General features: G+C 33.1%; 2 protein-coding genes across 3 annotated transcripts in view; one reads left to right on the forward strand and one right to left on the reverse strand.

Moving 5' to 3' along the window:
• The window catches only part of LOC113512395 (pituitary homeobox homolog Ptx1), a 75418-nt gene extending 62953 nt beyond the window's left edge, over positions 1 to 12465 (reverse strand). The window contains exons 1-2 of the mRNA XM_026896275.3: positions 12076 to 12465; positions 920 to 1241 (exon numbers count right to left, since the gene is read on the reverse strand). Of these exons, the coding sequence (XP_026752076.1) occupies positions 920 to 1115 (196 nt within the window). The 5' untranslated portion in view covers positions 1116 to 1241; positions 12076 to 12465. The remainder of the gene's footprint in view (positions 1 to 919; positions 1242 to 12075) is intronic.
• Positions 12466 to 17115: 4650 nt separating this feature from the next.
• On the forward strand, positions 17116 to 22687 carry LOC128201858 (uncharacterized). Of its 2 annotated transcripts, none has more exons than XM_052900086.1 (3): positions 17116 to 18480; positions 19560 to 20668; positions 20996 to 22687. In XM_052900086.1, exons 1-2 carry the CDS (start codon positions 18174 to 18176, stop codon positions 20300 to 20302), a joined length of 1050 nt encoding a protein of 349 aa, XP_052756046.1. In that variant the 5' UTR covers positions 17116 to 18173; the 3' UTR covers positions 20303 to 20668; positions 20996 to 22687. The 2 variants fall into 2 exon arrangements, with proteins under 2 accessions (XP_052756046.1, XP_052756047.1); XM_052900087.1 differs by having other exon boundaries at positions 17122 to 18480; positions 19560 to 19652; positions 21775 to 22687.
• Positions 22688 to 26855: the final 4168 nt, after the last annotated feature.

The raw sequence follows: 26855 nt of genomic DNA on the forward strand, positions 1-26855 counted from the left end.
ATCTTCATAAAATAAAACGGGACGAGGAATAACAGAGACGCGCGGCGGCACCGACGACGGTACTGAACGCAAGAAGTCGCGTATTTTATTCACTAGCCGAATGGAGTTTAAAAAGGATTTATTCGCCAATATAAAAGAGAACGTTTGCTACCATAAAAATGGATCAGTTTATTCACGATTTTATAGATTTCTCTGGAATCAATTGTGATTATAATAGGGGCTTAGTAGACGCACACTTATTCCAGTCTCGACATACGTCAAAAGATTTCTTACTATTTTTTACTAGGTGATTGGTGCTTAGGAGCCAGTAATAGCTAATGCAATTTCTTGGATTTTATCTTAAACCTCATAATAAAAAATTAAATAATAACAGATTTTTTTATCAATATACCTAGTTTAATAATTAAATTGAGATACGACTTACGGAACGATTAGTCATCGATTATCTTACCGTCATGATTGAGAACTGTTTATCATCACGGCAAATTCTTAAAAGATAAGCAGAGACAAAATTGATATCGATTATTTACAGTGACAATATACAGTATAGATATACTATGTTATAACATACATGTATGTTAGTGTTCCTTTTTTAAACGATATATTAGACAGATATTTATAAAAATATAGACATTGATGACCATCCATTACGATACCGCCCATATCAGTCGGATATTTAGATATATTCATTACGAGTAGATTCTTCTTTGCGATAATATATATTCTACAACCGATATTTAATATATATGTCTTTGAGCCAATATAGTATAGATATTGTAACTACAATATATAGATATTGACAGTAATACGAGTATATATATATATATATATATATATATATATATATATATAGATTCTAGATAGATAATATTTAGATATTTCCCACCATATATAACGGAATAAATATTGCAGTACTCACATTTTAGTTTCTCCAGCGGCTCGTGATGTAGCGGTGGGGCGTGGTGTAACGGCGCATGCTGGGCCTCATGGTGCAGTGGCGCCATCAGACTCGAGATGGCGGAGCCGACCGACGCCGCCACCGACTCGTGAAGGTGACCGCCACCGTGGAGGTCTAACTCCGAGAGACAGAGTCCATTTTCGCTTAGCGGCTCCATGCCGGCCGCTAGCGCCTCTTTATACACCCGGAGGTGAATGATGATGCTTTGTGATGACTTTGGGGGAATGTCGCGCGGGCGACTGCGTGTGCACGTTAGACTCACGCGCAGACCGTCATCTTCGACCTGGAAAATATGGAATTGTCAATAATCCGCTAAGAACTTTTTATACTCGTATAGGACTGTAATATAGAAATATTGTAAATATTTAACCACTCTAGCCAAGTAGCTTAGTAAAAGATTTATCTAAGTTGATTTATGAATTATATTGTTGGTATATAATATTGGTTTATGGAGAAGTGGGTCTGTTTATTACACCTTCGCACCTTAACAACCGACCAACCGTCATTAAAATTTGTATACAAATAGAATTTGCGATGAAGAAAGGTTTACTCTACTTTTAACCTGATTAATTTATAATAATGCCACAGAAATAAATAGTATTGTTACAGAAGTAATATTGTCTGTATGTAATGCATAATTTTACAAATATTATGCGAAACTGATAAAATTTTATATGAACTATGAGCATAATTTGTACTTTCGTAGCCTCGAAAATGTCTTAATGTTTCTAAAGGCTACTGCTCATACGCCTACGCCGATAAGGCAAACTAAAATCGTATGTAAAAGCTAGTAATAATTAAATAAAAATCTAAGAAATATTTTTTACAAACTTCGATGAACGGATGTCGTTAGAGAATGATTTATTTTTACTTCAGTATGCTATTTTTCTCAAATATAATAATCCTCTATCAAATAAACAAGATCACTTTAATATATCTATCAGTTACTCAACTAACACTTTTTTAACTGTCTTTAAAGAAGATAATCAATTTTCTATCTACAACCGCCGGTATTTAAAGAAATTTCAAATCTCAAAAAATATAACAAATGTGCCAAAATGTTTGGTAAGACAATCCTATTTTTTCAATGATACACTTTTATAAAAGTAAACGTTGTCAACATATCCTGTTTTTTGTCTATATGTTACAGAATTACTTTGCCAATTGAAAAACAAACGATGATTTTCAAATCAATGTGCATTACTCCTCATACAAATTTTATCATGATCACAATTATTTATGCAATGAAATCATTAAATTAATGAGAATCGTGATGTAATTAAAGTCTCTCTATACTTTTTTATATTCGCAACTGCAAAATAGCCCTAATATTACCACATCACATTATAAACATATACATTTACCTAATATTTGTCACAAATATCATAAGATATATGATAAGCTTCCTAGTAATCAAAACAATATCTAAACAACTACTTCTAACTACACCTAATAATCTGATTGTCCGAAATAATATTAGATAACTCATATATTTGGATGAAATGCAAGAAAACCTCATGCGATAAGGCCGTATAGATTATGCTTAAATATAGAAACAGATGGCGCTAAATATCCTGGATAGCCAATAAACGCTGGCTCGAGGATACCAGATTTTTTATTTTTACCCAATCGATCAAAAGTTTTTCTCCAAATTGTTACGACTTCGTTCACTCTTGTCCAATCACTAACTTGTGCTGGTATCCACTATGTTTTGCCATGTAACCACTACGAAAAATAAAAGTATAACTGAATTGAGAAGCTTTTTTTTTATACAACTTAGAATGGCAAACAAGCTGACGATCCACCTGATGGAAAGTGGTAACCGTCGCCTATAGACATGAGCAGTACCATGGACATAACAGAGTATACTATTTCGCCCATGATACCCCCCATGCGTTGCCGCTCCTGAGGACTCAGGTCTTATTCCTCTGTACCCAGTAAATTCACGCCTCTGACTATTTCACCTTGTGTTATCATCATTGATATATTTTGTTGAGATTATATACTGCTATACTGAGAAAAAAAATTACCCAAATTTCCCGACAGCCATTGCAATATTCTCCAAAAATATCTTTAAAATTTTATTTCTCCAAAATTCTGCAAACAGAATTTTATTTTACAAAAATTAAAAAAAGAAATGCCCAGTCAAGCAACGCTGCCTTAGCAGATATCGTGACTAGACATTGCTAGTTAATATGTAAAACCTCATAAGTGACATGTCCGAAGTAGATACACAAGATTATGTAAAGTCGAGTATACGAGTATGTTATCTATGAGAAAGCTGACCTTGGCGCTAACCGAGATTAAGGCTGGACTGGAGATAGCCAAATTCTAAGCAACTGGACTTTACACCATGAAACAATACAGTGACATTGAAATGGGGATCAATCAATAGATGTATAAAAGAATGAAATAAATAATAGAAGTATAAGAAGGTCAATGACACCGAATTTAAGATATAAAGAAACAGGTATTTACATATTAAAGTCAGATTATTAATTATTAGGTAAATAGATGTATTCCAAGTAAGTCAACATGAATTAATAATCTACAATAAGGCTATATTGTAGATTCATTCAGATCATAAGGATTGGACAGATAATAGCTGAGATGATAATAATAATAATAAACTCTTTATTGCGCATAAAAGAGATTTATACGAGAAGTATTTATACAGAATGTGCATATACAAAAGGCGCTTATCGCTAAAAGCAATCTCATACAGATAACCTGGCATAAATAGTAATTAATGATGATGCTGCAGGTCTACCATTATACTAAATTTAATTCAAGTCTGTTTAAGCGTGATTGAGTAATAAACATCCTCAAAATGTTTACATTTATAGTATAAGTAGGATGAATTCAGACAAAATATTAATCATAACGGTAAAAAATACTATCATCACAAGACGAAAATATTAAGACAACTTTCATTCACAAACTAAAAAGCTCTACACTCGTTCGTTGTCCGTGGAAGTTCCTAGGGAAAATAAATCAATTCCAAGCATCAACATGATTTAAGGTCGAGCACACATGACAGTGTTTGAACGATAAAAACAACAAGCGTCATAAAAAAACGGAGATATATAACTTTACTGCTTTCATATTTCAAATAGCCGTGTCAGTGCTGGAGTATCGTTTCATTGTGCACATAAAATACCGGTAGGAAAAAGGTATACATGTGATTTATTGGTTTAATTGCCTTTTCCACATGCGAGCAACTAGGTGCAGCCGAGAATTCAATATTCAGCTAAAATAAAAAGAGGATTCGCCGTAGTCGCGCCGATACGCGAATGTGCTCACTTTTGCACCTTTCCGTTCGATGAAATCGTAATAGATAGAAATTGTGTACTTATATACGCCTATATGTTTAAACTTATTTATGAAAATTTTATAATCCCAATGTTTAAATGGGTCCCGATGTATTTATTTTACTACATGGAATAAAAAGTCCTAGTTATTCCTAATATATAATACTAAGTGTATGATAAACTTTTTAAGAATTTATTGAATGGCAATTGGCAAGGCAATAGACGATAACGAATTTACCAAAAAAAATTCCTATATAGTATAGATAATATATACTCTAAAATAGCAAAGCATTAAGAGTACTGTGGGCATTAGTTATTCTCATACTCATATCAGCCGTTAACTGTCCATTGTTGAACATCGACCTCGCCCATAGACTGCCATAAGGAACAGCCCCGAGCTACCTACATCCATTGACATTACAGTATATTACATTTATTTACGTATCTGTATTTTATACTAGCGCCAGTGTACAGTAATTTAAACTAAATAACAATTTTTAAATATAGAACACGCACTTTAATTAATTTTAATTTAATTAGTGCTGTGATTTCTCAGGGTAATAAAAGTGAAGTAAGATGTTGATCCAGAATATAATTCACTAAGTATTTTCATCAACGTATTTCACGTTATCCATATAAAGTGTTTGAAGGATAATGTCCTTGTACCATAAGATCAGAGCTATAATCCAAAAGATCCAGTGGCATACGAAACGTCACATGAATCAGTCAAAGAAAAATAACAACAAACGAAAAGTAAACAATACTGCACATAACGAGATATTAATCTTGAGCCGCGGTGAGTAATTGAGCAAAGCCAAAGCAGCAATCGAGTCGGGTGAGCCTCTCTCATCCCTTTAAACCGACGTAAAGCCTTTTTTAAGCCGAAAGATTTAAGTTGGCGAAAGTGCCGTGCTCTATTAAAACGCCATCTCATTCGAATTTTACTCGATTCCTCCGATCGAATCGAGGAATCGAATGCGATCAAATGACGATTGTCGCATTGTCTACAGTTTGTTTTTTCCGAATTGACATATTTAGTAAACAATCTTGGTATATCCTCTTATCGAATTATCAGTACATTAAATGAACAAACAGCTGCAATAAAAATGTTGTTATGTTAAATTACCTGTGGAGTGTTATTCATTATCTATCTTATTTTTAATTTACTAATTTGAATAAAAAGTCGTGCCAAGGTAGTTTACTAAATATGCCATGTAAGAAAAAAGATTAGATATACGTTGGCTCACATTTGTTTACATAAAGCAAACGTAGCTTGTTTTATTTATTAATGTTTTCTAATATTTTAACATATTATATCATTGCTGTTTTTCAGTTTTCATACAGTCAATGTCGATTCCATAGCATAGTCTCTTAATGTACGAAACATGAAAAAGATACGATTTTTTAACTGACCAATTTAGACAATAAATTTATTAAAATTCAATCAAAAGATTTTTAGAATTTTAGTTTCTGTCTATAATAATATTTTTGCTAGATAGCTTGACGTAACTCGCAACTATGTCTGTCTAAATTAAGATAAAAATCGTCCTATATGGCTACATGGTTTATCTATGAACCAAGTTTCATTCAAATCTGTTTAGCGTACTGATTATTCGAACGTCTTTATTCACATTTATAATAAAATTAGAGATATTGGTGTAACATTTATTACAAGACATAAAAAAAGGGTAATTATGTAAATTAATATTTATCACTCAATTAAAAAAAATACCAAAGCTATATCACTAAAAGATATTCCATATCTAAGTATATTCATATCACTTTTGCAATTATAGTGTAAAAATATGATTAGATATAAACAGGGACAAATGTACCTACTTACCTAATACTTTGTAATCACATACCTACATAGAATTATTTAATATTATTCGATATCATATATATATATATATATATATATATATATATATATATATATATATATATATATATATATATATATATCCCTTCGATCAAAAATACCAAATGGATGTCTTGTCTTAAAATAAAAAACAGTCGAGCGAATAACGCGTCATTAATAAAGTTTGTATTTTTAATATTTTAAAACTATATTATGCATCACACATGCATTACGTTTCTCCTAGATGTTACTAAAATAAAGTTTATGTTATTAATTTTGTACATACTTTGAACACTATTTGTTATTATCATCTTATTGTATATATATATATATATATACGAGTATAGCGTCATATTCAAAAGAACATAGCATATAGCTGAGTGACACCATTTTAATGCTTTTTCATTTTTGTTTATTGTTAAATATTTTTTTATTATTATATGTGAAATTAAGCACTAAATAAATTTTTCTTTCTTTCTTTCTATTAGTTATCTTATGTCAAAATGGTAACAGTTAATTAATTAAACTATAACATAATTTTAACTTAACACCATAACTTTAACAATAACTACAATAAAGAATTAAGATACGATTCTTAAAAGTTTTGTCACTTATCAACACGTCACTCGACTAAAGGTATGGTAATGATTTTGATTGCACTTAATGTTAATAACTAATTATCTTATATTATATAGATTATATAGATTATATCAGAGTGTCTCTATACAAATGCTTCGAGAAAAGCGAGTTCAACTTTTTCATACAATTGTTTATATGATAAATAATTATGAGCGATTCTTTATAACTTCCTCTATATTTATTATGTCTTATAAATTCTGCACCTTTTTAATGCGCAAAAACTCATTTTATTTATTAAATAATTAAATATAGATATGCCATTACATTGTGTGGGTAAGTAGGTATATAAAACATTAAAAAAACTCATCTAATTTAAAAATTTGATGACAAAAAGTTGACCCGTTTTTAAGGCTCGATTATATGTTAACTATACATAGATGACATTAACATCAAATTTAGAAAACACTCAGATCACTTTACTATGAACAGTGCTATCATTGAAACTGATAAAATCACTTCAGTGTTATAAAAAATTCTTCATATTCAAGTGGTAAACAAAAGACTAAATACATCTGTACAATTATGATGCAATCGACACCTTATCGATTAAATCTTTGAACATGCCGCCTTTAAAAACAACACTTCAAAATTACATGAAGTGCTAGATCGAGTTAACTATGCATGTAAAACACACCGTTTGACAGGCAACATCGGTAAATGTTGACACGATCTATTTGTATCGTGTCTATCTGCTGATAACACGATTTTATGGCATTGTCGATAGTCCGATATGTCATGTTGTAGCTAGGAAACGTAACGTACCGTGAACGACATCCACCTAGTGTTGTGGGAATTGTTTTGTATTTTAACGCGGTGCGTCGAGGTTCGGACTCGGGTTACAAACAACGTCATATACAGACATTTATCTACGCGTTATCAATTTAACACTGATAAAATTATCACACTACAGATAGGTAACGCGCGACCATATTTTTTTTTTTTTGTAAATATCCTTTTTGGTCGAGTTCAGTGCACGGTTGAATGTAGAATAAATTGTAATTTACCTGTATTACTATTAAAAAGTAATATATATATATATATATATATATATATATATATATATATATATATATATATATATATATATATATATATATATATATATATATATATATATATATCTACGAGTAATTGAGAATAGATAGATTACATAGGTAGATACATACTTTTTTTTATGAGCATAAATTTCCGGGAGGAAAGGGATTGTTAGTAATGAAATCTAACAGTCCCATTACTAACAACATACCTTCATGGTCGACTTCCACGCGGTTCCCCCTGAATACCATTGTGGTTAATTTTCGATGAATTGATCACGATAGGCCAATTGACATTTTTCATCATCATCTATCATTCTTCACTGGTGCCCCGCCAACGTATATTGTTAGCGTAGGCGGGGTTACCATTTCATTGTCGTCCATTAAAAAAGAATATAAACTCCCCAATGAAAAAGACCAAAAATATGTGGCCCCCAGTGCGAAAAGCAAAGAATGGCACATGTTGGAAGGCATTGAGGATGCCCTATATCCGACAATCAATAGATATAGGCTAAAATTATAATGAATGATGATATAAAAATTGGTAAAAAATCATACGTTCTTTGGGGAAACGCTAAAAAAATATATAATATTTAACCACAAAGACAGACAAGGCATATAATTAATGTAAGATAAGATGGCGATTTTAATCTATGAATCGTCCTACAATCTAACATAGTTTATGAACTAAGATAAATTCTAGAATCTCCAATAACACTATTCTATTCAAATTTATGACTTTATCTATAACTATGGTCTAACTGAATATAGTCAAGCGAGACTTTCTACAAAAGTCGATTGCTTGAGTGCCTCTGTCCCATTCGTGTTTCAACCGTGAAGTAGTTGTGTTTGCATGGCTGTGTTTCGGTTTGAAGGGTGGGATATAGTGTGAATTTACTGGGTACAGAGAAATAACACCTGAGTCCTCAGGAGTGGCAACGCATGGGGGGTATCATGGGCGAAACAGTATACTCTGTTATGTCATGGTACTGCTCATGTCTATAGGCGACGGTTACCACTTCCCATCAGGTGGGCCGTCAGCTTGTTTGCCATTCTATAAATAAAAAATATATATATAAAATATCTAATTGGTTTTGCCACAATTGAAGTCGGTTTTTTCGTAGGACACAATCTTTAATTATATGTAAAAAATATATACCTAAAGCGTCAGTGAATGCAAAAGAATCAGAACCGTACTTTATTCAAGATTCCTTAATTAATTATTACCGTTATCTAAGTTTCATTTGATGAGTCTAATACAAATTAATATAATTTTCTTTATTAATAACACAACATCTTAACTTTCATATCAGCTAATTATCATCATTGGTACCTACACTAGCCATAAAGATAATTTAAAAACAATATAACATAAAGATATGTTGTAGTTTGTACATACATTTCATGCTATAGATATATAATTTTATCAATGATAACAAGGGACGGACTATGTTAGATAAGTTTGATAGAGCCAGAGAATATTAATAAAAATTCAGTGTCCCCACATTAAAACATTATACTGTACTGTGTCCCGACATAGAATAGGCCACCCCTTCCTATCCCGTGGGTGTCGTAAGAACCGACTAAGGGAAGGTGAGGGATGGGCAGCTATGTCCCTCTTAAAACTAAAGGCCTTGACTGCGGTTGCCAATCCGCCTGCCAAGCGTTGCAACTACTGGCAAGACCCTCCAAGGAGGAGGCTTATATTCAGCAGTGAACAGTTAAAAGCTGATATGATGATGATGACATCTTGATCAAACCTTTTTCATGGTGACCATTCTTTATCGATTATTAAGCGTGACTATATGATTGTGAATAATTGTATTTGCCAAATGGGTCGTGATTAAGAATCTTGCTACAGCGGAACATTTGCCTTAACTTATACTGATTGATTATTGTAATCTGTGATGATGATTGTACTGTGCATACTATAAAACTTTAAATTAATAAATTATATGATAATATCTATAAATTTATGAGCATTAAAATAATATTGAAAATTTATTAAAGCAAAGATAAAATTTAATATGTTTGTGATTGGAAAAAAATCGCTATTGGGCCCCGAAAATCCTATTAAATAATACTGAACCGTCTCTTTCACCTCGCGAATAATAATTTGGGGTCCACTCGGCCCATCAATCTTTTATCCTACTTCAAAAAAAGTGAATTTGTTGCATAAAATGTTGAAAGTTTGAGACTTTTGTAAGGAAAGTGTTAAGGGTTCCTACAATTATTGATCGATACGGTTCTCCTTTTATCTTATTTATTTTAAAAACACATTATTGCTGTTGTTAAAATTGATAATATTTTGCGTTGCTTTTTGTTATATTGATCAATAAAAAGAATTTCGAAAACGGAACTGGGAATAATGTCTATATATATATATATATTATGAATGGCAAAGAAGCTTCCAACCCAACTGACAAAAAGTAGTAACCGTCGCCTACAGATATAATTAGCACCATGGACGTCTCTGAATATACTGCGATACTTATGGTACCCATAGAACGTTACACGTGTTGCTATTTCTATGTACTGTTAACTATGGGTACGGAGCAATAACACCTGAGTCCTCAGGAATGGCAACGCATGGGGGGTATCAGTACAGTACGAAACAGTATATACTCTGTTATGTCCATGGTACTGCTCATGTTTATAGGCGACGGTTACCACTTTCCATCAGGTGGGCCGTCAGCTTGTTTGCCATTCTAAGTTGCATAAAAAAATTTTTAAACAGTACTATTTGAGTACTGATGAAACGAATATTAAAACATTATAGATATATATATTAAAACTAAAATAGCGCCTTTTAAAGGATGAATGACTTTGAAATATTTTTTTGTTTAATTGGGTCGGGTTTGTTGAGTCTAAGTCATTCAAAATAAAATTATTCTAAAACAATAAGAGTTGAACCTCTTAAAACAGTCACAAAAATACTAAACAAACTACAATACAAACATCTACATTGTTAGAGTATTTTAAAATAGATAATTCAAGTAAACAGTAACCTATGCCTTCTTGAAATGTTAAGATTTATATTAATTTCTTTTTGAACTACAAAATACACATATGAAAATAATTGCATGTATTATTTTATTTTTTGATGAGCAAACTTTACGAATATAGTATATATAAATAACATAAGTATGCACTGAAATATATTAACAAAGGATTTCCATATACTTAATTAATATTAATAATTAATTATATGAGGTTATAGCTTTAAAGACAAGATCAGTTATTTTTTTATCCAACTCCAAAAAAAGGTTAGCTTGTTCAAATTTCAACTGTATTTTTGTTCTTTTTTAAAGGCTTTTCGATTTTACTTCCCGAGCATACAACCTACTCCAATTCTATTATAGTCTACTACAACTATCTACTCTATTACAACTATCCAATTACTTATCTTATTCGAAATGTTTATGACACCAATAAGTTAACTACACAAAGATAATCCATAAAATAGGTCTGTTAATATATCTAAGTTACTGATAATAACCTACCTACCTCAATTCGGTAAGTTTTAGAAGAAACAATTTTTTTATATTATCAGATTTCAATACTCGTTGCTTATGAGCAGATAACTATAACCGTTCTTTATTACGTAAAAATTACGTTTCCAAATCTGTACTAGGGCCCGCATTATGACCATGTTTCTTCGGACATTACCTCATTTACCCGAACAAAACTTACGCACTGTGCATTGTTTTACACAAGTACATTATTATTTATTTGCTTCACAAATTCGTTATTTATAATTAAAATTCAAAGTACAGTCAATTAAAGACCTGTACATAATAATACGAGTAGATATACAAAATAATTACAAAAGCCTTCTGAAGAGGTGGTTTAGTAATTGGAAAATCGCTATTGTTACATGATATAATAGACTTTCTATCTACCAACCACTATATAATTTTTGTTTTAATTTTATACCTAATAATCTGTTTATTTATTTTATATGTTGCTTATTTACCAAATTAATTATTCATAAGTAGATCTAATAACACAAATTTATGAATTTATTTTATTTTTCATTGTATTTGTTTTTTTTTATATATTTATTTTTGTAGATAAAATGAGGTAGTAATATTCAATTGTATTTTTTATACCTACTTACATGTCTTCCATTATTTACAAAGACTGTTGTTGTAGATAATTTTGTTACTTTACCTTGCAACACCAATACATGGTAACTACTCTTAATATACAGGTACTTTCCCATTTTAGGTCTGGAACGGGACAATATCTTTGGATGTATAAAATACTCACTGATTCAAATTATTACAGCCGACTTTGGATATCGTTTATGGGAGATTTAAGTTCGTTGATTCCTTAGAATGTTGCTTTTCACAGCGTGTGTACACGAAATCCGATGATATCCGTCATAATCTGGTACAAGCCACGGGATTAGGTGTTACGTCCACCCGCGGCCGGCCGTCACCCACTAACGTAAACACCAGAAAACAAACCGAATCCAAATCCGAATCCGATAAATCAAAGCGCACGATCGCGGCGACGTCGCTTATCCGCTAAATCCTGTCGGGATCGCGTAAAAAATACTAGTATTAAAAACAGTCTTAAGTGGGCTTACGCTCGCGGCGCGGTGCGGCCCGCGCTGGCTCTAATCTCGGCCACTTCCCGAAGCAATTTGAACCTAACTCCACCACTCTATACATCATCCGGCGACCGCCCGCCCACCGCGCCAACTCGCGACGCGCGTTTTCATACCTTCGTCTCTCTCACACACACTATGTAAGTAACTGTCTCTCTCACTCTAACTGAAATCTCGCCACAGTGAAAATTCAGTGCGTGCGGCCGCGGGTAGCGGAGCGGGGGACGCAGTCAGCTGGCCGAACTTGTGCGAATAAAATCGACTTTTTATCGGCTCGATGACGCTTCGTGACGTCACTGTTTACTTCAGCCGGCTGAATGTGGACAGTAGATCTTGTACGGACTATCGTGACGTGACATAAATTGATCACGCCTCTTTTTGTTGGAAGAAATTTCAGTTCATTATTGCATGTTAATTGATAGTGGATATATGTATTTAAACGTATAACGTTTTTGTCATAATATCGAATGTAAATAATGCAATAAAAGAAGTAATTGCAAAATATTTCCATTTACTTTTTATCTCTATCTATATACTATAAATTTATAATAGATACCGTAGTACTTATACAAGTCAGTATCTACAGAGTACAGTCTTCTAGGATATTATATTATTCTAACTCATTTAAATTATGCAATATGTTTTCCTTATGGCAGAGAAAATAATTGCAGTTTAAATCGCGTACCGTGCAATAGAGTCACCCGCAATAAATAAAAGCCGCTCCCGGTTCGCAACGTAAACAGATCGGGCGCATTAACCGCGCGTCGGCGTACATAAAGAGAGCGGTATAAATATAAAGTTCCCACTCGCCGCCGCGCAAACTTAGCTAAACAACGCCATAATTGCCTTCATTACTTAAATTACTGAAATTATTTATTCAAAAAGCTGGCAACATTTAGGCGCTGGTGGCCCCGCCTTGGCGATGGTGGGGCCAATGGGCGCGCGGTGCGGTGACGGGCGGGGCGCGCCGCAATATGGCGGCCCCGGCGGCAACGCAACCTTCCCGTATACGCTCGCGGCACAGCTTTCGTACGTTCTTCACGTTTAATTTTTTTATGTAATGTAGTGTTCAATACATTTAACTTTGTTAATGAGTGCAAGTGTGGCAACTAGTATTGCTAATAACAGGTTGTGCAACCATAGTCCGCCCACCGACGGAACTTATTTGCCCGACGGTAAAATGCCGTCGGAAAAGCAATTTTCTATTTCACCAGGTTGAGTTATCAGTACCATGTATTGTGACTAATGAGTGAATTGAAAGTTCTGATGATAGGTAGGTTTAAACATGATATACGGATTTCTGTATTTTTACTTCCAAACTTTATAACAATATTTCTGCACTTTAAATTTATTTTTCATAACAATAAAGTAAATACAAAATAAATGTATTCAATAATAAAACAAATTTTCTTGTCATCTTATATAGATACTACATTTTAAAAATCTTCACTTTGGCATTAAACCTTTTGATTACATATAATTGATTGCCTTTTAACAAATATTCCAAGTTTGTCCTAAAAAAATTAAAGGCATGTGAACCCTACTTTAATAAAAGTACTTATAATCTCATTTTTAGGTACTCTAAGAAGAACGTCTTCAATAAAAATATTAGGTGAAGTAAAGCTTTATGCTTTATGTATAGGACCTCAGCTAAGATCTTGATTATTCTATAGGGAATTTAACGAGACTGAAAATATCTATCTCTGAATTATGTGAATACCTGTAACTATATGTATATAAACATTGAAAAATATACATGTATTTAATGTAAACATTTCTTAATAATAATTTAAACTTTATTAAGTAAAATGTTTTTAAGTCTATAATATTTTTTAAAAATATATATAAATATTGGTATTAGTCGGTAAAACAGAGTCTATCTACTTGATAACATTAAAAACAATATATAAAATAAATATATAGTTACCAGATTTTAATTGATCATTTATTTCTAATTTACCTATTTGCAATTTCTTATTAGTATCTATAAAATTTATTATATATTGTCTAAATAAATTTTGCCAAGTTTTAAACATGGTTTAGGTAATAGATAGGAAATAGTGCCTGGATAAATATTTTCGGAAATTCTGAGTAAATAGTAGATAATGCAATGTCAGTAAACTTTGCTAGAAACCCTTTAAAAAAGGCATACCTGTTTAATGGATAAAAAGTAATGAGTTCTATGCAGAAACGCCATTCTCTTATTTTCTACAAATTTAAAAAAAAAGTAAGATTACACCAAGATGGCAGTATCATAAATATTAATAATTAAATTGATTCAAACTATTTTTAATTAACTTAAAAACTTATTAATTAAATTTTTAGCGTATGGTAGAATAATTACAATGGTCAATTTGAGGAGTAGTTTCAGGAAATAGTGTTTAATATTTCAAAATCGATCCTTTATTAGCAACAATTAACGATAAAAAACAAATGACTTCATGAAATTGCATAGATATAGGTAGAAGTGGCATTTACTACTATCATGCACCAAACTCGAACAAGACCTATACCTATCTAAGCTAGAAATAAATGAGTATAATCCACATACAATTCAGAACATATTATTTATACATAATCACTCTCAGCCATTAATTGTTCACTTCCGAATATACATACCTACATAGAGTCATATACCTCCTCTATACCGCATAATGTCATGAGGTACGGTTTACCATTTGATAATGGTGATATCAGCCATTACTGTCCACTGCTGTACACTATAGGCCACTACGAGCCTAGGCCTCCACCTACGAGTATTAGGGGTTTTTTGGTTTCGATTGTCAATCCGCCTGCCGAACGTGGCAACAACTGGCAAAACCCCCCAAGAGAGAGGCTTATGTTCAGCAATGGAAGGCTGATATGATAATGATGATGATTAATATCTTAAACTTAATTACCTATGAAATAGAATCATCATACTACTATATGGTGAATGAAGCATGACAGATTTTAGGGGATTGGAGTTCGAGACAGGCAACGTTGAAAAATTGTGACTATTTTATACAAGAGCTATCAAAGACTATTCATGTTTTCCGATATCTAGCGTCTGTTCTTGTTTGTAGGTACCTACTCTATAATTCTTGTTCAAAATCTTAACGGTACTAAAATTTTTTTATCCTTTATTCCTTTAGTGGAACCTAACCCGAATGGATTATACAAAATTTTACTTAATTTTTAATAATGATGTGTAAAACTACGGAAATAAATTTACAACATATACTAGGTATACTCGTAGAATATTCTACTATTTGAGGGACAAACCCATCGAGATGAATATAAACACTAAACCGGCTTTGAATGAATAGGATACATATTTAAATAGGCAAAAAATGGTAAATGTATCAAGTGATAACTTAAATTTAATTTCCTTTACCAAAATATTACACAGTATTATTATATCTACTTGTACAACAATTAGTCTATTACTCTAAGGTTGTCTTGAAAAGATTGCTTTCAGCAATGAGACCGCTTTACTGTACTTATACAATTTTATCTTTATATTTATTAATCGTCTTGCTTATTTCCTATATTGTATAACGTAAATAAAGTATACGTATTCATTAAAAAAAATATATATTAAAAAAAAAAGAAAACAATCGATTTTTAATTTTACTTAATAAAAAGATAGCATAACCAAAATAGATCCTATTTGAATACTTTTTTATATATAAAAAATAGAAGTCAATGACTTCGAACGCACCAAATGTGATCCAAACATATGCTACATTCCCAACGTTTTAATAACTTATCAAGCGTCTGAGACAATATAATATAATCGTGGCTTTTTGTTAACCAGCCACAATAACTTGGCTCATTTATTAATCGATTGTCACAAATGTCTCAACAATTTTTAACTAATTTTAAAAAAGGACAAGGTTCTCAATTCGATCGTTTTTTTTTTAAGTTTGTTATTTTATAACTTTGTCAGTTACAAATCGATTTGGAAAATCCTTTTTTTTTTTTCGAACTTTTAGATTAGTTTCATAGAAATTTTGTCAAAATCAATTTAGTAGTTTCAATCAATATAATTAATTGGTTTTGCCACAATTGAAGTCTGTTTTTTGTGTATGAAACATTATCTCAAAATTAAAATTTATTATTATTTTTTATAAAATAAAAATATATATTACCTATTAATGTTATTTTTTTAGTTACATAGGTTTTTTATCTGTAATCGTGTGACATTAAGTTCCTATAACGTTTTTAAAATAAAGCCATCATCGTCAAAACCTTTATGAACAAAGAACGTAGAACAAGGACACTCTTGCCATCAGATCAAACGGCATCATCCTTTTACAATTAGGAGAATTATTTTAAAATCTGTATGGTCATGTAATATGTAATTTAAGAATACAGTTTTAGAAGAATTTTATTACGCAACATCCAGGTTCTAGAAGAAAATTCCTGACGAGATTACAGTATGGAATGTAGATACATAGAATTATACAGTATGTCAATTTACGAAATCCAATCCTTAAAACTAGTGCTAATATTCATTACTATAGACTCAGTTTTTTTTTCTTTTCCTAGCAAAAAGTGATATTTCAAAAACTAATCAAGAAAGAGCAACCTGTATCAGTACCAACAGCATTACACGGTACAAGATATGTAACATACCTATATTTTAATTCTATTAATGAATACTAACACTAGTTTTAAGGATTTGGTTTCGTAAATGAACACAGTGTATACAACTACATTCCATATTTATAACGTTTAGGAATTTTCTTTTGCAACCTGAATGTTGCGTGAGGATATTCTTTTGAAACCGTACTATTATAATTTTTTTTATTTATGATTATTTTTAAATTCGTTAATTTCCCGTTATACCAGTATATGTATATAGACATCGTATATATTATTGTTTATATTATTAGTGTTTTTAGTATTCCAAGCATAGATTACCATAACCGTTTATCATTAGACCAGCAGGCTTATATGCTTATTTGTGTCAATATAATATGAGCATGCAATTTTGTAAGTTTTTTTAATGAGCGAAATATTATACATAAATTAAGGCTCTAGATCAGGGGTGGCCGAATCGATCTCGACTATTAGTGTAGTCAATCGTGACAAAGTAAAAATATATTTTACTAATCTAGCGAAAGATGCTCAGACGCTATGCTCACACTAATATAAATAAGTAGTTACTAAGAATAATTTTCAGTTTTATGTTTTGCTTCTTAATAATTGTGATCTAACTTGCTTCATTTAAGATTTCAAGAAACATGTAATTGGTAGATCGCACAGGGTTTCGTCAGTAAAAAGTAGATCTTGGGTCTATTCGAGTCGGCCGCTCTTGCTCTAGAAATATAATAATAATAATTTTACTGTAACTTATTAATTTATTGCCAATGGATATAAATAATAACGACATAACATAATAAATATTGTGCACGACGCACCTTTTTAGTTTCTTTTTTAAGTTTATTAAAAAGATGTTCTTTTTATAATTTGAAGTCTGTGTCAGTTTCGGTTTTGTTTTCGCCTTCGCTTTTTTACTCCGTTGGTTTGATATGTATATTTTTTATATTATTATATTATCTTTCTAAAACACCGTGTTTCCATACCAGCATACAGTCCTTTCGCCCACATTTTTGGTCCTTCTCCCTTATTTTATTATATTCAGTGAATCAATATTCGAAATTTTCAAAAAAAATGGAAACACGGTCGGGTCGTAAACTGAGTTCGGCAAATACTCGTACGGCAATAGCGTTGCCCCTACCACCGTCGGGAGAGGAAACGCACCCTGATGCCACCGCCTCGGCGTCGGTGTCCACCGTACCACCGATCGCAGTTAGTGCTCACAGCACATCGACCTGCAGCCGCTCATCAGCTACGGTTCGTGCTAAGAAGCTTGCAGCGGAAGCGCTACTCGCACAACGGCTCGCCAAGATCGAGTTGGAGGCAGCCGAAGCACGTCGCCGCGTTGAGTTGGAGGTGGCGAGAAAGAAATATAATGCAGAAATTGCAGAAATTGAAGCAGCCAGCTGTCGGGGCAGCCGATCTAGTGATCATGCTAGTATTGGTCGTAGCTGCAATGAAGATGTGGATAAATGGTTAGATGGTCACGATTATTCTACACCTTTAAAATTTTCTAATAATCCACAGGTAAATACACACCCCCCTGCTGTTAATTTAATCGAACCAATCTCTGCGTTGGTGTCTGCAGTAGGTAAATTAACAGATAAAATTGTTGCTCCTCCGAAAGGGATTAATACGAAGCTTCCCTATTTTGACGGAAACTTTCATTTAAACGTGTCTTCCAGGACACACAATCATTTTATTCTCCTATAGAAAACTTGGCTCGCATAGGCCACGCATTGCGAGGTATGGCAAAAGAAACCGTTGATAAGCTCTTGGTTACCGCCCTTGGCCCAGAAGTTGTAATGAGTGCACTTGAGGTTCGATTTGGACGACCAGAGTTAATTATTTTACAAGAACTTCATTCGGTAAGGTCTTTGTCGAGATTGACTAACGATAGGGACTTTAGTATTTGCCAGTAAAGTTCGTAATTGCACTGAGACATTACGCCTATTAGATGGTAATGACTATTTAAAATCACCAGAATTGTTCAATGCAGTGCTCTCAAAATTACCTATTGTGTTAAAAAGTAGGTGGTATGACTTTGCTGTTACCCATGAATATAGTGGTCAAAGCAAACTAGAGATGCTTGCAGAATTTTTAAATCGAGAGGTAGAGGTACAAGCTAAATTCGGTATTGTTGATATTTTCAATTTTAATATGACTTTTAATTTCGACAGGCATAAGAAATTAGAACGAGTAAATGCCACAGAGGTGTGTGATAGTTTGGAACACGACACGCAAGCTTCCGAGACCGATTTCTGTGTCGAAACATCTCTTCTTACAACGACTGAAAACTCATCAAAAATTTCATCAAAACAGTCTTGTTTATATTGTCGAGCATTTCATTCATTAATCAATTGTAATAAATTTTTGGCACTGACAATTGATGACAAATGGCATTTTGTTAAGAAAAATAAATTATGCCACAAATGTTTAAAAAGAGGATTACATAATTATAATACCTGTCGTATCAAAGGTGTTTGTACTATAGTCGGTTGCTCTCGTAAACATCATAAAATACTTCATAATTCTAATTTTACACATTCCATAGCTAGCACACAGGAGTCCGGAGAGTCAAGTTCGCATGCTGTAGACAATAATGCGGACCAGCCGCGTTCAGAATTGGTGACTCAGACGTCTTCAGGTAGTACCACTGTTTCTCGTAAACCATTATTAAAGGTCGTCGCCGTCACAGTATCGGGTCCATCTGGTTCTGTTGATACTTTCGCATTACTTGATGACGGGTCTACGGCTACCTTTATTGATGCTGAAATATCTTCTCAGATAGGAGTAACGGGTCAAATGGGACAAATAGACTTACAGTGTGTGGGTGGTTTATCAAAGGAATCGGAAGTTCAATACGTTGATTTTCAAATTAAAGGGCGGAAATCAATAAAAACTTTTGATGTCAAACAAGCTAGATCTATTAGTAATTTAGGTTTAGCAGATCGTTATGTTAATAAAAATGAGATTAATACTTTTTCGTACTTATCAGATATAGCTGACGAGTTATGTTATGATGCAAAACCTACCATTATAATTGGTATTGATAATTGGCATCTATCTGTACCTATTGCGACTAGACAGGGAACTAGGTCTCAACCAGTTGCTATTTTAACAGCTTTGGGTTGGGTTCTTTTCGGTTTTGTGTCAAGTAAAACGAATGTTGTTCATTTCGTAAATAATGTGTGTGATTGCAACGCAGGTAGTGATGCGTCTATAGAAAATATATTTAAAATGCAATATCGTCTCGACTGTATAGATATTATGAGACATGAAAAGCGTGAGGGTTGATTCGAGGTTGGCCTTTTTGTGGAAAGCTAATAATTAATGATGCAGCCGCTAAATCACAAGGAGTTAGTTTATACGATTTACTTTTAACCGGACCAGATCTTTTGCAATCTCTGCTTAATATATTAATGCGTTTTCGTGAGGAGAGTGTCGCGATTAATGGTGACATTAAAGAAATGTTTCCTCAGGTTAAAATTTGTAACGCAGACCGAGATGCACAACGTTTTCCAAGGCGCGATAGTCCTAATGAACCTTTGAAATTATTTCGTATGTCTTTAATGATTTTTGGCGCTGCATCAAGCCCGTCCACACAGCTTTGTTTATTAAAATAAGAATGCTGATGATATTCAACAGCAGTTTCCTGAAAAGGTCCATGTAATCGTTCATGACCATTACATGGACGATTGCATAAGTAGTGTAGAGTCTGTGGAAAGAGCTGCTCGTGCAATCTCTGCTTAATATATTAATGCGTTTTCGTGAGGAGAGTGTCGCGATTAATGGTGACATTAAAGAAATGTTTCCTCAGGTTAAAATTCGTAACGCAGACCGAGATGCACAGCGTTTTCCAAGGCGCGATAGTCCTAATGAACCTTTGAAATTATTTCGTATTTCTTTAATGATTTTTGGCGCTGCATCAAGCCCGTCTACAGCTTTGTTCATTAAAATAAGAATGCTGATGATATTCAACATGAAAAGGCCCATGTAATCGTTCATGATCATGGACATTTGATCACGGACACATGGACGTTTGCATAAGTAGTGTAGAGTCTGTGGAAAGAGCTGCTCGTTTGGTAGCAGATATTGTTGATATACATCAGAAAGCAGGATTTGAGATGCGTAACTGGATATCTAATGAACCAAGGGCGCTATCACTAATACCTAAGAGTTTGTGTCATAGTCAGTCATTAGATACACTTCAAGTAGATAAAGGTGATGTTAGTACACCCGTACGCACACTTGGTTTATTATGGTACCCAGGCACTGATTTAATCGCTGTTAATACCGGTCTTCAAAAAGATTTTGTAATGCCTACTAAACTCACCAAACCACAGGTTCTTACTTATATTATACGGGTCCACTAGTTTTATTAACACTAATACTCGTCAGAGGTCGCGTTCTTTTAGAGCGCGAACTCCATGTTTTTTTTTTTATGATGTCAGTAAAGTAGCTTATTTAGTAGTAGCTTACTGGCGCTTTATTCATTCTAATAATCATCGAAGCTCATAATTAACTTAACCTCATTTGCATCAAGTCAATCAGATCACTTCATCCAGTTCGCAGTTGTCACTCTCAGCTGATCTATTACGTTAATGGATTAGATTCATTCATCTTTATATGTTCATGGATTAGATTAGTACGTTCAACAGCAACTGCGCATAAATTCATTTTTATATTGCGATTGCGTAGTTTACGAAAACGAGAAGTTGATATTTCTAAATTAATTAAATTAAATTATTGTATTTGTTCTTTTTTAGATAATTCTATTAATGTAACGGCACTTAACTTCGTGTAGACAGTCTAATATTTCAAATATTCTAACGGCGGAAGCTTTAAATCTCGCTGAGTCACATACTACGTCGTAGCCAAGAAGACGATTTTCAAGAAGAGATTGCATACATTGCTAATAATCGGCCACTTAACCTCAGAGTCGTCTCCGCAAGCTGTCACCACAAATTGGTCCTGACAAACTTATACATCTCTGGTCGTATTACAGCGGTTTTAGATGTCAATGAAGAAGATAAGTTTTCTATTGTTTTAGATGGAAACATCCAAGTATTCTCCTTTTAATTCATTATTATCACGTTTGAACTCCTCATGGAAATACGGAAACCATTATTAACGAACTTCGACAAAAATACTGGATTCTTGGATTACGTAATGCTGTGCGATCAATTGCTCACAGCTGGCAGCTCCTTACCAGCGACGCTGCAATCGAGATCTAATTCACGCAATAACTGGAGAATTGCTGTATGACTAAGTGACATGTTTTGGAGCCGGTGGGTAAGAGAATATCTCCCCGGTTTACTGCCCCGTCGTTCAAGTTCCAGCTCTTCAGCACCAAGTATTTCTATCAAAGATGTTGTTCTTATAGCTGATGGAGATTTACCCCGAGGTACATGGCCGCGAGGTCACGTGGTTGCTCTGTTTCTTGGAAGAGACAATTTTGTTCGTGTGGCTGATGTTCAAATGGTATCAGGAACGTTAAGGCGTCCTTTAAAAAGTTAGTGTCGATAGTTAGAACTGAATAATTACTTTTGTTTAGTTTTCGACTAATAATTTCTGTAAATAAGTAATCTTTTTTTTTTTAGTCCTAGACGATGTGCACGACGCACCTTTTTAGTTTCTTTTTTAAGTTTATTAAAAAGATGTTCTTTTTATAATTTGAAGTCTGTGTCAAACTTCGCTTTTTTACTCCGTTGGTTTGATATGTATATTTTTTATATTATTATATTATCTTTCTAAAACACCGTGTTTCCATACCAGCATACAGTCCTTTCGCCCAAATATGTATTTTTATTCTTCTCCTAATAATCCCCTATACAAACTTGCAATCTGTCTACCACAATTAAAAAAAAACTATTGAACTAGTACCTACAGGATGAAATCAAAATCATTGTTATTGTTTTTAGTTCAACCGAAAGTCTTAAATTTTTAAATCTAATATTTAATTACGATATAAAATGTAATGAGCTCCTCAGACCGAGACTTTTTTTCACTCCAAAGTTGAGTGCATTAAGTACATCGATAAATAGCCGGTTGCTGTGTTCATACGCCATCTGCAAACAGTGGGAGGCTCCGTGGAGATTATAGGCAGATTAGTGTAAGAACATAATCCGACCATCAACGGATGAACTTGACCGTGACGTGTCCACATGCCACCACGCCACGTTGTGATTGTATATGTAAAATATTTCAGTGACCTTGTAATGATATGAGTATGTTAAATCAGGACAGGTCTTAAAACAAATCAAATTATCAAAGCTTCAAATAAAAAAAGAAGTTCCAAATTTAATTTTTCTATCTTTTTTTATTACAAGTTCAATTATTTTATATTTTTATACCGTACGAGGTATATCTAGTTGAGTTTTTGAGTAAATATTTAGTGAGTACTATATATTTTATTATAATCTGGCAATACCATTGTTTGGTGATTGCATATTAGATTTCAATGTACCCAGCGTTTCCTGCGTATATCCGAGACAGATTCGGCCGTCAGCTCTATTTTTTTTTTATACAACTTGGAATGGCAAACAAGCTGACGGTCCACCTGATGGAAAGTTGTAACCGTCGCTTATAGACATGAGCTTATATCATGGATATAACAGAGTATACTTTGTCGCCCATTATACCCCCCATGCGTTGCCATTCCTGAGTACTCAGATATTATTCCTCTGTACCCAGTAAATTCACGCCATATCCCACCCTTCAAACCAAAACACAGCCACGCAAACACAACTGCTTTACGGTTGAAACACGAATGGGACAGAGGTACCCAAGCAATCGACTTTTGTACAATGTCTCCCTCTGGTAGACTTTGTACAAATTCTATTTGTTGCAAGCAAGTATATTTTTATTTTAATGTAATAACTACCGGTTTAACTTACGTGTCTTTGGTTGGTTACGTTTATTTGGTCGAGAAAACTCGACTAGTGTCGGAACCATTCAAGACCCTTATTATTATTATATTAAAATAAAATGTGCACTTATGAAACTTTTAACAATAAAGTAAATTTCTCTTCTCTTTCGTGTCTAATGTATAACTTATTAGTAAAAAAAAATTATTAGTACACTATCTAATGGAGAGACAAAGAGAAATCTAAAGGATTGAAGACTACCTCAGTAACTTCATTTGATTCAGTATTTATTCCGTTGAGAATACTTTCACCTTTGTACAGTAATAGAAAATATCTCTCTCTCTCTCTCTCTCTCTCTCTCTCTCTCTCTCTCTCTCTCTATTTTTTTATATATAATAAAAGTAAAAAAATTAAAACTTAAAAATAATATGCTAATAAAAATAAAGTAACTGTAGTTTAATCATCCGTTACCACTCCTGAAAAATACATTACAACATATCTTTTAGGCAAGTATTACGACATAATATTCTAGTGAAAATGGTTGTCGTGATGTGTGATAAATAAGCAAAAATCATGTTTAATACATGTAAAAAATTTGTATATGACAGGTGGCTTCAAATATTTCAAACGAGACTCTTTGCGCACACATCTTTATTAATAGTCATATTATATGGTTGAACGGTGAAATTCAACTTCTTTAGGGTTAAAATTGTTCCAAAGTTGGGGATAAACATCTTGTGAACGTAAAATTTTTGTACAGAGATTCCTTACCATAGTTTAATATAGATATCCACTACGACACATTTAAAATTCCCTCAAGATCTGATAATAACGGGTACCATAGGAACGAAGTTACAATATTTTCAAGTGATCTCCAAATATAGGTTCATAACTCGTCTGAAGTTTAAGTTCAGTTCAATTCTGAACTTATTTTCACAATTATTTTTGTAATCGATAGGCTTTACTTCCATCTTGATTTCATATTTTTTTGTGGTAAACAAAACTATTGTTTTTCAAACAGAAATAGACAAAATATTTTAATGGACGGTACAAAATATTTTGTCATTAATGGATGTATATGTGCGTGTGTATGTACTACCCCATGCATTTTGCCCCATGCATTTTATTGCCATTCCTGAGAACTCAGATGTTATTCCTTTGTACCCAGTAAACTTACGCCATATCCCACCCTTCAAACCGAAACACAGCCATGCAAACACAACTGCTTCACGGTAGAAACACGAATAGGACAGAGGTACCCAAGCAATCGACTTTTGTACAGTCTCCCTCTGGTGAATTGATGATTAAACTCCAACACACTACTGGTAATAAAATTTTTTTATATATCATGTTATTTATAATAATTAATACTAATAATTAACTAAACTAAAAAATTAAAACGTCCATTCTGTAACTTAAATCCACTATGTGTGTGTGTGTGTGTGTGTGTGCATGTGCCTGATTGCGAGCAGTTGTGGGTAGGTATGTATGTAGCGTGTGTATGTTTTCACGATTGAAATAACTTTTTTTACGAAGCAAAATGTACTTGTTATTGTGGTTATATTTTTACACTTATAGGTACATATACCTATAATACAAACGCAAACGTCAGTAGGTACCTACACATAATATCGCGCGATTAGTTACCCTTCAACGGCCTACATCTCATAATTTATTCCCTTTGAATATTCAAAGCGTTAGCTCCTCAATAGGTACTGTTTAATTTTCTAATATAACAGCAATAGGAACTCGCAAGATAATATTTTGTTAAAATCACACCGACTGTTACATCTCGGTAGTATTGACTACGCTATTTGAAATTGGTGGATAATTTTAATAATTCATTCTTTCACAATTCTCCATAGAATGTTGTTTATCTGTATACTAATGACTAATATAATAACTAATAATAATGTTTAATAATAATAATAATGTTTATTTATTTATCTCACAACTTCTTTGAGTACAAAGAAACACTTAAAATAATACCACAGATACATCAAAATTATAGAGAACTGGTGCCTGAACTGGGTATCCGAAGAACCCGTATCACAAGTCACCATTACCCCTCCCTGGCATGTAACAGTTTATGGTAATACATACAATGGAGAACTCAAAAGTTGTTAGGCTTAGTAGAGACAAATACAATAAGTACACATGAAAACACGTATACACACATAGTTATATGATATTTAAATGTTTAAATAACAGTCAATCATAACTGGATATACATTACTAAGCAAAGGCAAAGCAATAATGTACACTAAAACAGAAAAAAAAAGAAAAAATTGAATAACAATAATAATTAAAGAATAAATATTTTAGGAGGATGCATGGTAATGAAGTAAAACAATATTATTATTTACAATCTCTAAGATTCTGTAGGAAACAACTAAAGGAACAATGTACACTATACTGGCAGAAGAGAAGGAAAACACGAAATGAAATCATATATCAAAGGGAGACTTTGTACAAAAGTCGTTTGCTTGGGCACCTCTGTCCCATTCGTGTTTCTACCGTGAAGCAGTTGTGTCTGCATGGCTGTGTTTCAGTTTGAAGGGTGGGATATGGCAGTGAACACCTGAGTCTTCAGGAATGGTAAAGCATGGGGGGTGTCATAGGCGAAACAGTCTATTCTGTTATGTCCATGGTACTGCTCATGTCTGTAGTCGACGGTTACCACTTTCCATCAGATGGGCCGTCAACTTGTTTGCCATTCTAAGTTGCATAAAAAAAATATACCAAAACGCCTGGCCAGTGATAGCACAAGTGGTAAGCTAATCTTCTCCGCTGATAGGATGAAAAACGTGCGTAATAGGAAATATCATTAACATTAAATAATTTAAGACTAATTTCAACTAACTAACTAAAGTTTCATCCCAATCATCTGGACGAGTGACGGTCTTCCACCGTGCGTGTTTCAAGGCACTTTCTTCCACGCACAACCATTGTTTGGAATCAACTTCCAGCAGCAGTATTTC

This window comes from Galleria mellonella, unplaced genomic scaffold (genome assembly GCF_026898425.1).
Source record: "Galleria mellonella isolate WM207_F2 unplaced genomic scaffold, CSIRO_AGI_GalMel_v1 utg64, whole genome shotgun sequence".
Classification (NCBI taxonomy): domain Eukaryota; kingdom Metazoa; phylum Arthropoda; class Insecta; order Lepidoptera; family Pyralidae; genus Galleria; species Galleria mellonella.

Excerpts from the sequence above, each read along its gene's own strand:
- LOC128201858 (XM_052900086.1), top strand. The coding sequence starts at position 18,174 with ATGCCACCGCCTCGGCGTCGGTGTCCACCGTACCACCGATCGCAGTTA. Across the intron at positions 18,481-19,559 it reads AATGAAGATGTGGATAAATG|CTAGCACACAGGAGTCCGGA; the intron begins GTTAGATGGTCA and ends CACATTCCATAG.